Source organism: Blennius ocellaris, assembly GCF_963422515.1.
Source record: "Blennius ocellaris genome assembly, chromosome: 5".
Classification (NCBI taxonomy): domain Eukaryota; kingdom Metazoa; phylum Chordata; class Actinopteri; order Blenniiformes; family Blenniidae; genus Blennius; species Blennius ocellaris.
This window is the reverse complement of record NC_137654.1, coordinates 16294136-16311342: the sequence shown is the minus strand read 5'-3', so window position 1 is coordinate 16311342 and position 17207 is coordinate 16294136. Positions and strand designations below refer to the sequence as shown.

At 40.2% G+C, this 17207-nt stretch overlaps 1 protein-coding gene across 16 annotated transcripts in view; it reads left to right on the top strand.

The window, feature by feature from the left end:
- Positions 1-4907: 4907 nt before the first annotated feature.
- Positions 4908-17207, top strand: part of hspg2 (heparan sulfate proteoglycan 2) — a 111259-nt gene continuing 98959 nt past the window's right edge. For all 16 annotated transcript variants that reach the window (XM_080496733.1, XM_080496731.1, XM_080496741.1 and 13 more), the window contains exon 1: positions 4908-5284. In XM_080496733.1, the coding sequence (XP_080352859.1) occupies positions 5198-5284 (87 nt within the window). In that variant the 5' untranslated portion in view covers positions 4908-5197. The remainder of the gene's footprint in view (positions 5285-17207) is intronic.

Below are 17207 nucleotides of genomic sequence, written 5' to 3'. Positions count from 1 at the left end.
AATTAAACATTATTGCATCTTTTCACATATTTCAATTTTTGTTAAGCAAGATTGTCAAATTCATTACATGTGAAAAATACAAACAAACAAAAAAGGTTCTGGGGATTTTATCAATACCACAACAGTACCATAAGACAACTGCCAGAGTAAACTGATATAACAGCAAATTTAGTCAAGAGTGAGTCAGTTTAAAATATGTTTTATTTACTGATGCAAAAAAAATCCCTTTTGGAATTATTATTTGACCTATATGAGATTCAAGTGAGCCCTTTAAATGTCGATAAATGCTTTTCCAGACCTGCAGGGGGCAGGAGCGTATCACAGGCAACACGATGGAGATTTCAGGGCCCCTGCGGCACTTTGAAGAGAAAAGATTCTTATAAATTGACTCTAAAGAGGCTCCTCTCCTTGCGCCCTGCTAAAATGATGTTGTGGACCTCTACTCAATCACTCATCTCCACTAACCACTTGGAATGTTACACCAATTTTTAACCTGTTCTTTTGTTAGAAATAGCAATAGTTTTCCAAACTATTTGTCTGACTTGTTCTTAAAAGAATCAGTTTTATATCTGTTTAAAAAAAAAAAAGAAAAGCTATTGCAGACTATATCATAATGATGAGAAATGAAAACACATTCAGTCGTATGAAAAAATTACATCTTGTAAAGAAGTTGTAAAATAATATAGTCCCTTAAAAGATTCAGGTGAAAAACAGATTCATTGTCGGTGTGATAAAGAAAAAGCAAGATGTAAACATAATGTGTGAATTGGGAAAAAAAAAAAAAGCCTCCAGGTAACAAAAAATTAACAAAAACTTTACCGTTAACCAGTACTTTATACTGCAAAGGGGTCTGAAATTTCCAAGTGTCCATTAATCTATATAGCTCGGTCCAATTCTGGGTCCTGGTGCACCAATCCCAGGTGCCGATGTCCAAATCAGGGTACACACACACATTTACAGAGGTTGGGCCACAAACAGGTACAGGAGACAACCGGAAGGCCGTCATCTTGCAGCAACTGTCTAAAATTGTCGGATGAACTAGATACCAGAGTGATGCCTCACACTTTTATCACAGTTGTAGTGTTATACTTAACTCTTATGTATTTTAAATATCTGTTTATGAGTGTGTGTTGTGTGTGCCTACGCAGGATATTCCTGTATTGCTGTTTATTTTGGGTGATGGTAGCACTGACACTCAGATACCAGTCACAGCTATAGTTAGTGTTGACTTTCTGTGTATGTGCTCATGATGCCTCTTTGGCTGGTTGACACGTTCAGGCTACCAGTTTCGTCGAGACACTCACTCGATCTTGTGGCCACAATGTTCATGATCTTCCGCCTTTTTAATTTTCCTGTCCATCTGAAAATGGTTGCTGTCAAGTTGAGCTGACGGAGGGAAAGTTTTTATTGCTTCACATAAAGTTTTACTTATGGGGGCTTTAAATTCTTGGCTTTATGTCAGAATGACAAAGCATAATAAATGCCTTTAATGATGTTTAATTATAAGCAATTCTCTCAACAAACAATCAATAGTAGAGGTATGGCTGTCACCCATTCATTCATTTTCCAAACCTTCATTATCCAACTGAAGGTTTCAGAGGAGCTGGAGCCGGTCTCAGCAGACAATCAGCAGAATACACTTTACACCATGCAGAGGCCACCAGTCCATCATTGGGCTGTCACAGAGTCCGAGTAACGCTTTAAACTAAACTAACACATCTGTCTGGATTGTGGGAAGAAGACCTGAAGAATTACCAACATTTGCACATGGAGAAACATTCAAAGACGACACAGGGAGGCCTCAAGTCCAGAATCAAACCAGTTCTCTTGCAAGAGGGCAGCAGTCTTGTGGTTCCGACGAGACGGATCCCACCTGATTATGAGTGAAGGCAGGATGCAGTCCAGTGGCGTAGTGGTTAACACTCTGGCCTCACTGGTTCAAATCTGAGTGTTGAGCCCTTCCTTGTGGCGATTCCTTAGAGGGAACTCTCAGGCGTGCATGGGTAAACTCCCACGGTGTGAAAGCATGACTTTGAGAAAGTGACTTTAACTTGTCCTTCAGTGTGTGTTGGAATGTGCGTGTGCGTGCGTGTGTGTGTGTTTGTCTATCTTTTTGTGTTTAGTTTGTAATGGACTATCCACAGTGTACCTTGACTTTGTCCTTGATCAAGTTGGATAAAATACAGATGGACAAAACAGTAGCATATTTGTGCTCTGAGGAGACATTTCTACCTTATATTCCAGACTTTATAATGTCTTAAATATACGTCAGCGTTTAACAAAACATATTTTTAAGGAGTTGTTGAGGGAAAATGTGGTTGTGGACAAGGAAAGAAAGGATCTTTTTGTCTTCAATGATTAATGGGAGTAAAAAAGACTCCCGTGTGTCCAGCCATGTCTTTCAGTACAAGCTCTGAGGGCGTTGACCCTCGGTAGGAGGGGAAGTATTTCATATTCTTTCACTGATTGAATCGCAGCTGCGTTCGACAGCTGGACACTCCATTTTCAGCTGGGAACAACACACACAGTGCAACAGTAACACACACCATTCCTCAACTTCACAGTATGAGGGGAGAAACCAGCTGGCGAGAGAGGTTTTATTAAGTCACCTTCCTCTTAACTTCCTTGGATTTGGTTATTTGTTCTTACATTGTCTTCCGGCTTTTAAACTACAACAAAGGGTCCCAAGGAAATGCATATGCATTAATATGTTGGTACTAAACACCAACAGATGGTGTTTGTTTGTAAAACACTGTAGACTTGGTCAGTTTCAGGATTGAAGAGTGCAGAAATATCCTGAACAGTTTGCTTGGGAGGATAAGTTGGCTTCGGGACCTATAATAATGGGTTTTGACAAGTTTTACCTCACGCATTCGACCAGCTTTTTCCAGAGCTTTTCAGCTGACTGGAGGCATGGGAGGAGTCCCTAAATCACACAACTGTGGTCAGTGAGATGCTTTTTGCATGCATTCACAAGCAAAGTCCAGTCAGCCACAGAAATTATCTCTCTTGTGTCCCAAAGAGGTCTAAAGAGCATGGGAAGGAATTCCTGCCCCGAGGGCTGCAGTTCACTTCTGATTCAGCATTTAATTGCATATATTATCTACTTTGCTTTGTTATATAATTGTGATAATTGTCTGTGTTAATCCATTCTGTGTTTGCTATTCTTTTCTTTTCGAGAATGAAACACCTGAGGAATAGCAGTCTAACTCATATCATGCAATTAAACTGTCAACATATTGTAGATAAGGAAAAAAGTTTTGACATGCCTTAGTCTTTCAGAAATATATAAAGCAACTTGAAAATCCCTTGTTAGTCCTTAACATGATCTCTTGCACAAGCCTCCTGAGAAACCACTGTCTATTTAATGGGATTTAGTGAGATCATTTTACTTGCACTCTTTCCTTTTGTTTTGCCAGTTTTTCTTTTGTTGTGAGAAATACAGTCTTGTATCCTTCGACTCTTATATGTGTGTATAATTAGTCTCTTAAAACTCAGTGGGGATACTGCACACATTCATAAGATACCACCCGAACTAGATAAGCTCATTCTGCATGTCTTCCTTCAGTCTATTTTGGTCAGTGAGCTCCTCTCCATTTATATTCAGGGTTTAGCTTTTAATTGGAGACAGCTGTTCTTTTAACCCTCTGACAAATACAATATGCTCTTTACACAAGTTACATGATTAGATAGGAACAACCCAGACCCTCAGCTACTCACTTTAAGTCCTGGTAATCTGTTTACTCTCACTTTTTCCTGTGTTAAATATGTTTCCAGAAAGTCCCGACGGGGAAAATATGCTAGGTATTCGAATGTATTTTTTATTTTTTATCTATAGATTTTCTCCATCACACTCCCTCCGCTGAAAAGTAATTCCAATTCCGAGTGTAATGCAACCTGCATCTCCAGTAGATGGCGCCCAAAGCTCAATTATTTGACTCAAGTTTTAGTTTCATAAACTTTAGAGCAGTAAAGCCCTACCAGATAAAACCAAACTATCCTTCAAAATCACAAGCTTTATACTGCATAGGCATTTTAAGGCCCCTTTAATTTACTGAGTAAATACTGTGTGAGAGCAGCTAGTTTCAGGAATGCATTTAAGCACTTTGAAAAATATGTGTCTTGAGGGCATGAAAAGTACTTGTGAGCATAAAACAGGTTTATCACCCAATCAAAGAATATCAAAAGGCCTCGAAGGAGTAGGTGCATTCTACTTTAAAAAAACAACAACACGTGCATATATAATTCTCATAGTCTACAAAAGCAGAATTCCATAAAATACCAATGTGCCATACATACAATACAATGAGATAATTTGGAGCTCTAAATACCTGTAAAAAATGAATACAAGCCTCAGTATTCACTAAAGAGACAGCAACGTTTCAAATACAGGCTTGATGACATTTGGTAAAGAGTCTTAGTTGGAGGTTAGTTCACTTCGCTAGCAAAAGCTGTAGTAACTTTTGCATACTGTTCACTTCAGTTATACATACGATAACATGCAGATAAAATATGCTTTTTATTTTTTGCAAATTCGCAGTTTTGTCATTTAAAGCAAACTTTTCTGCTTATGGTTGCAGACATTTCCCCAAGTCTTCTTACTTTCTGCAGCACAGATTGCATGCAGCGCAATGGGACTGTGCACGCATGCGGAGGCTCGCCGAGCTGCAGCGCATGCGAGGAGTGTGTGGTCATGTAAAGAGCCAACATGGGTCTACTAGGTGGCGTCTCCCCACACTGGGATTAGCCGTCTTCTCTTTCAGCACTCCCTGAATTCCATTCCGCCTTTTACTTTTTCAGCAGCTCTCTCTCTCTCTCTCTCTCTCTCTCTCTCTCTCTCTCTTTCTCTCTCTCTCTTCCCAGTGACTTTGCGCGACTGCATTCAGTCCCACAACTCCCAAGTTTTGTAGTGCACACAGGAGAAGCTTGAAGCCCCCTTGTAGTCGATATTTTCAGCCCCCCCTCCTCCTCCTCCTCCTCCACTGAGAGGAAATTAGAAAAAAGGTTTGGGGAGGGCCGAGTTTTTACCTGTTGATGAAGTCCCGCCGGGTGCGGGGCGCAGAGGAGCCGTCGGGTTTTTTCTCACAGAAGAAAAGTCTGAAAAAGGTGCACGGCTCCAGTGACCAGGAGGAGTGAAGGACCTCGGGTTTTTTTTTCTGCCCCCCCCTTTTTTTTCCCTCCCCAGCATTTGCAGCCTATGCTGGGTTGGTGGAAAATGGGCACTCCGACCACTGCGATCTGTGGACTTATCCTTTCTTTGATACTCACATGCCAGCTGGTTACTGTAAGTGCGCTCAAACTTTCTCTCTACTTTCTTTTCACTTGATCTGCCATGTTCAATTCTCCCCCCCAACATCTCTACTTCACATTATACTAACATTTATCTCAGCAGAGGTCAAATCAAAGTTAGAAATGTAAATATTTAAGGCAAAACAAACAAACAAACAAACAAACAGTGATGTGTTGATGTTGCTATTTCTGTAGAGTAAGTAGTTGAGTGTGGTGGTGCAGAGCTCCTCACATGCAGGTGGGCTGCAGAACAGATTCCACTCAATATAGTCACATCATGTACTGTAAATGTGCTTTTCGATGTAATGTGACAAACTGAAACCTCCTGTTGAGTGAAGCCGGGCTAAGTCTGTCCATAGAAACAAGCTATTCATAGTCTCTCTGAAAGGGCTTCAGGAGTTGAGGACTCCAAACTTTGTTAGGCTGCGCTTTGCGTCGGTTGTAGTGTCAGTGTGCGGTGTTTGACAGTCTGGCAATTATTTCTGCAAATGAGTCCCTGGTTTGTTTTAATATTCTAGTCTTGAAGAATTTGGAACGCTTCGGCGTGCGCCTGGGTTTGTTGTAATAGTTGAGTCCCTTTCACCACAGCAAGCCATTTGGACTTGCACCATCGACTTTGTGATGGATGCTTTTCCTACTTCCGCGGGGATTCAAACTCCAGTCCCCCTCCACATTCAAACATCAAGACCTAACTTGGTGCACCACCAGGGGGGACTACACTTTCAAGCTGTATTTAATATTCCCTAATATTGAGGCATTTACTGATTTTAAGAAGTTTTATTTTAATTGATATTGTAATTTTATTCTAAACTAATCTATGTAAAAAAAAAAAAATTCACATTAAAAAAAATTTTTTTTCTTAGTTTTACATGATTAATTCTTTCAATGATTAATTAGTGGACACACTTTTCATAATTGCTACATTAGTCATTTGAAGCTCTTTCCATGTTGAGTATTTAGAGCTATTACTTGTATTACTGTCCAAGATATGTTTTGTCTTCTCACTACTATATCTGTGGTATGAATCATATAGAGGATGCCTTGCTGCTGAGAATAGACCCCCCCCCCTCCTCTTTGTGTGTCTGGTCTCTCACCTTTATGCCCTCCAATAAACAGAGCTGTCATGGTTGAGGTATCTGTGACACCTCTGCGTTGATTTGATTTGAAGCAAAGCCTTTTTGAAGGATGGGACGTAGCTGCTGTGGCCAGCGGGCATAAATCATTCACATGCTGTATCATGAGAGTACCAACATTGATATGCCAGACATATGAAGAAAGCTATAGTGTTCAGATTTTTATGCCTTCAAGGTTTATTTAACATCCAGTGGTGACATGCAATTGAGCATTGAGCTGTTTTTGTGAATGAAATGATCCATCACTTTGTCAGTGCACCACGTTGAGATTAAGCGTGCACCTCTGTCTTCAATATTATTGATTCACAAAAGCCGCACAGTTCACAGATCATCATCAGTAGTCAGCGGACACTGAGAAGCAACAGGAGATGACCTCTACACTTTTACAACAGCCTTGATTGACTGCTGGGCCAACAACAGCAGCATAATTCAATTATCTGGCACCGCAAGCATCTGTTTCTTGCATTATGACTTTTGACTACAGCAGGCCGACTCTCTCTTGATTCAATTAAGTGCATGTACAGGGGTTACGAGGGGACCCTTCTCCTCTCTGCCGGAATGTCAGGGTCATGCGCATCAACTCACACAATCAAAGTCAATAAAACTCTCAATGGGAAAGAGCTCTCAATGGAAAAAAAAAGTTCACCCACACCCCACTGTGAACTACCAGCAGCAGTAGTGTGAGGTATTATCCCAGCCAATTATTTCACCTTTATATCCAGTATGGAAATAAGCACAGCAAGTCTCAAATGTTTTAATTACACGGGGATTTCCGTGCAGAAAATAGAATAATAAAGGTATTGACGTTTGTTTGAGATCAGGAGGCCACTTTGTTTTCTGGTGTATGACATCAGACCAGGCATGAGCACCACCGCTGACAATTTTGGCACTGAGGTTTCTCCCAGTATAGACCGTCACAAGTGTCCCCTGACTTCTTTGGGGGTTAGACTGAGGTTGGGGGGGAAGGGCAGCATGGATTCCTGTGACTATGTAGTCTGAGGAGGGTGTGTCATTGGAAGTGAATTGTTTTCTTCCTCTGGTGCATGTACAGTCGCTCAACTCCGTCCATCCCTCTGTTAAATATTATACAGTGGACATTTTGGCCTGATGGTTTATTTAGTCTGCAACTAGGGTCCTTTTAGAGAGGTGGTTGGTCCGCGCACACAGTTCTTTGCTATTTGCCATCCAGCTACCTGTTGTTTAATTCCCATTGAGAGTCGACAAGGACTCTATGGAGTTGCAAAGCACAGGAGTGCAAACACCAGGGCCACTCCAGAGTTTGAACAGCAGAGAAGGTCTGCTGTCCCCACAAGACCCATTCACATAATTGCCTGAAAACTGGGTTCCGTAAACATTGCATTGTTGAATTATAGCCCCAGCAGAGAGGCCATCTTGGCTGATGGGCTGCACTGAATTGGTTTGCCCCCTTCTCAAAGCACATTGGCACATATGGAGCACAGGCTGGCATTTGTTGACTCTGCAGTGAGGTGTGACTTTGGCCAGTATAGGGGTCGGAGAGGTGAGGACTCTGAACCTGACTCTGTTTCACAGTTCAGCAGGTTTCCTTGTGATTTATTCACAGCTGAGATTATCTGAGTTTCCTGAGCTTTTCCCATTTGCTTTTTGTATACAATCAATTATATTATTCCTCTTCTCATTTGACCTCACACATAAGTTGTTCCACAAACAATGTGTAAGCAGTTAATTGACTTTTTTCATTGTATTGGTTCAAAATGGTGGTAAAACTATTGACCATGTTTAGTGGCTTTACAGAGAAGGAACAGTTATGATTGAGTCCATGCCTCAGTGTATGTTCCACAGGTATGCATCAGACCAGTTTACAGTGCTAATTCTTGTATTAATATCTCCTGGGTAGCTGCTGTTCATCATCTATATTCCCATTGTTGTGACAAAGCTAAGTGTAAGTAGGTATTGGAAAGAGTTCAACTCTGTTGTATGTTGTGTGGACAATTGTATCCAGTGTGTTTTCGATCCAGTTTTTTCATTCCATCCCAAGGTCAACAAACAGAGACAAGCACGCTGACTTCAATGGGCAAACTAGAGACTTTGAACCTCCTCTGGAATGAAGCGGGAGTACTAAGATTAACTATACATGCACAAGGAGAACATGCAATCATTGGAAAGTCGTCAAGAGGCTAACAACTACACCAATGTGCAGCCTGTTTTCGTTGACTAATGAGTGACTGTGGCTTAGTTGACAGAGGAGGTCATCTTCCAATCACAAAAACAATGTTTGGTCCCCCACCTTACCCTGTTTATGTGTCAAAGTCCCCTGCAAGACAATATAGAGATGAAAACCATGATCAAAAGTACTCAGAAAAACCCTGCCATGTTTCTAATTTTGGTCAGATCACTAGTTTTAATCAATACATTTCATGAATGACTTTTTGTTTTTCAACCCTAAAAATCCCATGTAATGTGTGTGCGGATAAACTTTTTACTTTGCAGATGTATCTTATAGCCTTTACATGTCTCTTTTTTTTGTACACCACTTTTACCCGTGTACATATCTTTGCAGACTCGCTGTAGGTTTTTTTTTTTTTTTACAATGTTGTTTGTTAATCTCGACTGAGGTAGAGCTGCCCTTTCATGCCCAATGTCTGGTCCATGTCGGGCCGCAGAGCAGACTCCAAACACAGCTGCGTCTCAGCTGGTACAGCAACGCGGCGCATGTGCTGACATGAGCATACGTACTCGATCCGAGTCCTGCCTGTTGTAACTAGAGTGCCACTCTTTCCATTCACACCTCCTCACAGGTTTACTTGTTTCCTCTCTGAAGAATTCATGTGTGGATGGCTTGTGCTTCAAACTGCAGACTCTTCGATGTGCCTTACCCAGAAATGTCGGCTGTCATAGCTGGCTGTCCTTGAGTAATACCATCTCAAATCCTCTTCAAAGCATCAAATCATTTCTGATCACTCTTTTGATTTTCATTTTCTCTTGGATGACTTTTAAAGTTTGGTATCTCTTAAAGCAAGAAGATGATCAGAATGCTTTTATTCTGTTCTCAAAGTTATCCACAGCAAGTAAATTAGTCACATATTAACTGGACAGCTTGTACAGGCGGAATAGGTCAGTGGCTTACTGAGCAGGAGAGTAAATTCTTGCCACTTTTGGGATTCTTTTCTATAGTGAACTCTGTAACCTGACCTTTTGTCGAGCAACAACAATTTCCTGGCACGAATCTGTGAGGTAACGCATTGATAAGCGTCAGATGGTTAAAAATATGCCCTCGGGGTTCCTCTTTTTGAGTGAAATACACATTTAAAGTATGTGGCATTTTTCATTCCTGAGTTATGGAGCTACAGGTGCAATAAAACCGACAGAGTTCACATCAGGGTCAGGGGATGTCTTGAGGACGCAGAACCGTCACCACAGGCAGTAAAAGTGGACAGAAAGTATTAGAAGGGTTACAAATGACATGTCTGATTCCTCCTTTCATGACATTCACTCTCTGCTTTTAAGCACCATCATTGGTATCATTGGCATTATTTTGAATATCATAGTATGAGAAACATTCACTTTAGTCAGTTTTTGAATAGTGCTTGGAAGATTGTTGTTATTCTCCACTTGTGGAAATCGTGAAAGAGTCACTCAAATGGATAAGGATAAGAAAAGACTCGTAATAGACTCCTACTGACTGATTTCCAATCCTAAGCAATCTTCTTCAATCTTTTCTCAGGCTTTTTCCAAGCTTGTACCTCGTCTTATTAGCGATTCATTGAAATGCTAAGTGTACTGTATTGCACTTACTCTTTGAAGGTACTCTGTTAGTTGTCTGCAGCCTATTCAATCTGCCATTGTCTCATCGAGAGGCATTGATGTGAAGTCGCTTCTACTTTTTGCTGAAAAGAGCTGCTGCATTGTCTTGTACGGACCCTCCCATCTTATACAGCAGCTCTGATGGGGGTTGCTGCCCTTTTCACAAAATGCATTTTTGTGTGTCTGCTGAACAGAATAGATTTTTTTTCCTTTGGGGTACTGAAGTAAAGTGAGGGATTGTTATCATTCTTTGTCCCACATTGTCTTTTAAAGCCATGTTTGCCCCTGACATCCTGTGAAGAGCTTATAAGGAAAAAAACAAAATCCCACCCTGGTGTCTTATCAGTGCTGATGATTTCTTACTGCCTGGGCACAGACTAGTAGCATCCTGCCTCCATTTCCTCTCACTGCACTGCAAGTCTGTACCTGTTAAAACAAAAAGACGTCCACATTTTTACAAGACTTTATAGTAGACGGATCTAAATTCACATAAGCTACTGCCGAACCCCTAATGTTGGCAGAGGAGGTACGTAAGTAGATCTTTGTTGGCTTTAGGGTGAAAATTACTCAATAAAAAGAAAATGCAAAGACAACACTGGTCTACCTTTTGGCTTTCCTATATTAATTTGAGAACTTTGTTTGTAGGCAATAATAAAACCTTCCTTAATTAGCTGATGGCTGAACACATTAAAGTATTTGGGTGTTATGAAATCCAGACGAAATAGCCGAAGCTGGTTATAACTTTCTTCTATAATGTGCAACTGATCTGAAAACTTTGGAAACTAAAGATGAACCTTTTTTATAATTCTTTACCTGAGGTAAAAAAAAATTCGCACAGAAAAAACAAATGGTGGATTCAACAGCAACCTCCATAAGATCTCACCCAAATAGTAGTCTAACCACTTTTAATAGAATGACATAACAATTCTTCGTATTATTATACATTTTCTTTGTTGCGACCATGTTGATCATCAATACATGGCAGTAAGAGAATAATGCTGGTTTTGCATTTCTGTTTTTGGACATGAATCACTCGTGAGGGAAATCACGCAATCAGTATAACTGTTGCCCAGTTACTCAGCAGGTTGGCATACATGTAGCCAATCTGAATCTGAAAGCTGCAAAAGTTACAAGTTATTTAACTTAATGTTAGCGTTCAACCATACTGGCAGTAGAAAAAAATACGTCCGTCTCATGTCGGCCAAAGTCATGAAAGGGAATATGGTGAAATGCATTATAGTGCTGTATTGAACATTAAATTTATTTTTAACTTGATACATGCATGCACTTCCACTTTACACTTTATCAGTATTGCAAAGTAGCTGTTGGCTGTCGTAAAAGTTGCAAAATGACATAATCCACTGTGAGGGTTTTAAGGAGCAGGAGAGTTAGGGTTAGAGATGTGAAAAGTCTCTAAATATAACAGCAAAGTTGGCCACATTGATTATTTTGACGCTGCTCATTCAGCAGCCAAAACCATATGTTAGCAGGCTTCTACTTATCAATATTTCTTAGTAGTCATTGATGAGGACAGTTGTCATACTCAGTGACAGTGTAGTGGTTCGTACTGTCGCCTCACAGCAAGATGCTGTATGGAGCCTTTCTGTGTGGAGTTTGCATCTTCCACATTCTTCTCCTGCTTCCTCCTACAAACTAAAGACACTCTTTTTGTTATTTGTTGACTCTATCGGCTCCAGCTTCTTGAGATCTAATCAGAATAGCATACGTATAAGTAATGGATGGATGTATGTATGTCCTCATGTTTAAACCAAAAGCAGTAATCCATAAAAATAAGTGTCTGCCATATCAGTTCTTTAGAGTTATTGCCAAGGGAGCCTTTTACAGTATTATGATGGCCCAGAAACAGTAAGGACAGCAGGCCTCCTGTGGTCACTTGGAATAAAAATAGTTCTTGTTACTTCAATACATCAGCCTTTGAAGTCAAAGGTAAAGCATGTATTTTATTGGTCCTGGTGCTCAGAGGAGAGACGTTCTTGCATAGTAAGTCTTCACTGTGAGGCTGCCGAAGCCCCCAGGAGAGACTAGAAGGGAGCTGCACCGGTCTGTTCTATGTTATCATGTCAGCTGCAGTAGCACAAGACATAATAATTCTTCTTTGATATGTGCGCACACACGTACTCACTCTTGTTCTCATAGCAATTTTCACTGTTGTTTTCACCCCCTGCTCTTCCCACTTTCTGGTCACCTAAAAGTACGTCCGCTAAATCTTTTCACCCTTGTAGTAAACGAGTGTTGATATTTGCAGGGGAGCTCATTTGTACCTGCTTGACCACCTTTAACTCCAGTAACAAGGGAAGCAATTTGGATGTGTGACTTGATCCACGATGGGATGTCTTTCTGATCTTCTGAAAGCAGATGGCACTTAAGATGTCTCCAGCTGACCATTGTTTCGGTGCACTGGCTCGTGATGATCTGAAACATTTTCGTCCCTTGCTGAGTCACCATCCTGTTCGGGAAATGAAACCTGGAATTATCTGCAAGACAAGAGGACCCCACTTCCCCTGAAGCAAAGTTTACTCAGGCTTTCCTGTGCACAGTCCAGACGTCCCACTCTGCGAATGTGAAAAGAAATAACCTAGTATAGCCAGTGTTTATTCAACTCCCATTCTCTGTTTTAAATCCACTTTCTCTCTGAAGCATGTTTGTATTTGAAAGGCTCCATAATCCTCAGTCATAGTTGTTTTTGTGGATTCATATCTCAACAAGCAGTTTTGTTCGAACATCTCTCCTGTGTTATGAGCTGTTTTATCATGCCATGAAGACATGGAGGTACTTCAGTATTTAGTTCCTGAACCATCTCCTTCACTTGAAGTCTCTGTCAGCTGGCCACAGACTGAAGTTGAAAATCTGCGCAAAAGGTTTCACAAGTTTTTATAACTTGGCAAGAAACGCACTGTGGCTTAGGATTAATGAATTCCCCTGGACCTAATTATGCCAGAGTACAAGCTCTTGTTGTTTTAATTTTTCTCTCTCTCTCAGCTTGAATGTGACATTTGAATTTCCGTCACAGTGCGTTTTAACTTCGTTAAACTGCTTGGTTGGAAATATTTCCCTCACAGGTTTGCTTGCTTTTGAAGAAGCATGTTCCCTGCCATGAGACAAGCTGTGCTTTAATGGAAAAGAGTGTTTGATTCAGGCACATATACGTTCATATACTGTATTTTTTAATGAGGAGTAAGGACTACTTACAGAAGCTCACAGTGACTTTGACTTGATCTGAGAGTATATGTAAATGAAGTCTAAAACTCCTCATTTAGCCCTATATTCTCACACTGTGCATTTTCTAGGTTGCCGTTGTGCCAAATGAATATTTTTTTGTGACAATAGGTACCTCGCTTCAGGCTAAAATGCTTTTTGCTTGGTTGTTAACTACATGTGTGCTGAACAAGTTGACACTTGCTGGCAGAATCTGAGATTTTCTTTAACTCTTTATAACCATATTTGATAACGTTTAAATGTTTTTCATGTAAATTTAAAACAATGATGACTTAATAAAAGTAGTCCTGGACTTTGAAATAGGGATAGATTCTGCTGAATTAATTTTGTTCAGAATATAAACACATGCCCAATGCATCCAAAAATGATATTATAGGAACCCAGCAAGCTGTAGTGTGTCAAATGTGGAAACTGTCAAGACGTAAAGTTCAGGGTTTAAGACATTAAACATGTGTAGTTCATCAGATACATATGACAAACAAACTCACAGAGTTCCCAATGGGGGGGTGTCGTACTACCAATGGTGGACAGCAGACCGGTTGACCATCCCTGATCCTCATGTTCACACTATTGTACCACCCATATGGTGAAGTTAAGATTCAAGGGTCAGTGTGAAGACCGCTCTGGTCACTGCAGTAGGGTAGTTATTGTACAGTAGAAGCTAGAGTTTAGTTAGAGCTGGAATTTACCTTCTTTTTCTTTTCTTTTTTTTACTATTTTGTTCAGGTTGTTATTAAGACCAACAAAAGATTTGGCCCTCCAGTCTTTTCTTTGAAGGCATGACTAATACAAACCTATGCACACTGCAGCACACGGTGAAACCCAAAGCTGGCTCAGACAATCAGCGATTTAGTTTTGTTTCTCCCTTCACAAGTGCCGTCTCACTTCTATAGAGTGCCTGTATGGGCTTGTACTGTTTACAGGATAAGGAGTAATACAAATTCCATACAGTCACTACTGTTTGAAAAGATTTAGAAGTGAAAAATCATACTATTGATAAGAAATTAGTGTTTCTCCAAATTAAAATCTTTTTTATTTTCAAACGCACCTTACTTGAAGCTGTTCCAGATCACTTTCCCGGAGGAGCCAAGGCAATAATGTCAGATCTTATCATAATTCATATACCATTTTCCAAACTAAATGCAAAGAAGGCGTCTGACTTTTATCCACCTGATCTGTCATCTGCCCAGAGGCCCAGTTACATGTACCTGGCAGGCCTGTTCAAGCTGAAGGTTGGTCTTGTAACACAGTTTGTAATGCAAAGGGAACTTCTGTCGATTCAGGCTCAAACTGGTTGTGTATAATTTTCTCCCCACCAACCATCTGTTGATTCCTGAGACCGAGGAGTCATCTAAGTACTCAACTTGTTGATGTCCGCTTGGATTTTGCAGCTGCAGCCGATCAGAGGCGACACTCACTGAACTGAATTTAAAATACACTGTATTTGAGCTTTGCCAACATTGGTATCTGACAAAGTCTGATTTCACTTCGCTGGAGTCATGAGTCAGCCCTGTGTACTCTGAATTAAACAATTCACAGCAAGTAGCTGGTGACCACCAACAGTGTTTTGACAATACCACATCTCTAAGGAATGAGTTGTGGGAAGATTATCTGCAGTTTGACAGGAATTTGTCTTAATTGGCACACCGAGTTTAACTTTTTTAATTGGATATCTGTCTCTTTTATGCCAACATGATGTATGTGTATTGGATCGAAATTAGAGATGTGGGCGTCGTCTGATGTTTTTTTCCACTATGACAACAAACGGTGAAGGGTTCACTCGTTTGCTCGTCTTCATGCGGGCGGTACCTCCCGCCAAGTCGAGCAATCACTGCTTATAAAGGGGTGTTTAAATGGTTCTTCCCTTGAATTAAGGCCGAGTGTGATTTATGTGGTCTATGAACACATAGAAGATGCTCTTTCAGCTGTGTCAGACTGACAAGACCCCATCTCTCCTGCCAGGCTCCACCTGCCAAGGCTCTATTATGACTCCATCATGGGTATGAAGGATGGAGATGGTCAAACACTGGAGGATAAAATTTGGCACACACAGTGAACCGCAGGCACATTCTCTGGCACAGACATCCGCCTTGCCTATGGGCCCACAGCAAATCTCCCATCTGTTGTTTCATGGGGGCTTTTCTGAGTGCAGGAATAATAGAAAGACAAGAGTAGGCTAGGTTTTAGAATAAGATGGCCAGACAGTTAGAGATTAGGGTCTGGTCATACCTGGGTTGAGGACCTCTTCTGGCTAGTTAGGAGGGCATGATGATATCCAGTAAACATGCAATTTAATAATGTTGAGTATTGATATGGGAATATGACTTGCGGTATATACGGCAACATTTGCATTTCCTACCATCACCATCAGAAGTTGATGGTAGGGCTGAGTTTAACATTTTTTTTCTTCTTAATTGTTTGTGCAATGATGGCCCTGAATTCTGGCCTATTGCCATCAGACCTGATGAATTGTTAGATTAATGAAGTTAAGACGATTTAATGGCAATATGAGATGTGGTACTGTGAAATTGATCAGACCCATTACCCTTTTACTGTGGGAACTTCTTGTCTTATCTGTGCTACTTGACATGATCTGTGATTGGCCACATGTGTTGACGTACAGATCAGGAGCAAACAGTTGTGACAACTAATGGTGTGATAAATTGCAAAGAGTGTAATTGAATATCTGTGCTAGGGCTGGGAAAAAATAATCTATTTAATTGATTAATTGAAGTTGTTGCAAAAAAAAAAATTATTTTCCAAATTCGAGTTTTTCTCTCCCCGGTTTTTTGGCATTGTCCGTGTTCTGTTCTACCATTCCTTGTGGGTTTCCATAGTTGCTGTTGCACTTTTGCTTGAACCTGGATTAAAGCTGAATTTATTAAATGACAGTGCCTCATTTACTTTTTATTTTGGGATTGTTTATATGCATTTTAACTCTGAAGACAATCGCAGCAATAAAGTTTCACTTTTGACATATGTACATAATACATAAATATGACTACATTTTGTGGAAATGAAGTATTTTATTGCACATATTCTGCAGTTTGCTGAACCAAAATTTGGAAAGGTATAGTTGTCAATATAAATTAATTGAGGAATCTGACTAAAAGTGATTTTTTTTCCCTCTTTCATTACATCATTGGCTGCTGAACACAGTGTTTTGAGATGTGGAAATTTTCTCCGGTCAATTATGCACATTTTTATATGGCAATGAATGAATTAGTGACATATCATATAGTCCTACTTTCAGCATTATCACAGCAGTCAATTTGTGGACTTTGGCCTTTTTTTGACATATCAGACATAATAAATGTCTGGCCTCCATGTTATGCAACCTAACCATTATAAATGTCCTGCTGGATAATTTTTTCAGTCTCATTGACAGTTTCTGGCCTCTCTTAGAGTTCAAAACTCTAAAAAAAGGCATTTGACTCAGGAAAAATCTGTTTGTTCAGCATTTTTAAGTGTTATCTCTGAATCTTCTCTGCTCAACCTCAATTTAAACTCAGAAGTTGCTTTCAGTGTTGATTTGCTTGTTAAATTGTGATGCGTGAGCCACAGGTTTTTCCACTGAGCAGATGGCTAAAGATCATTTGAGTCACTACACTTTAAAACATTAAGGAGAACTGAACAATGAAAAAGAGTCAACATTACTATGCCCACCACATTTATTTAAGATTGCAATTTGTATTATAGGTTGCTTGAAAATGTAATAATGTAAGGATCTTGTATAAAAAAAACAAAAAAACAACCAAAGCAACC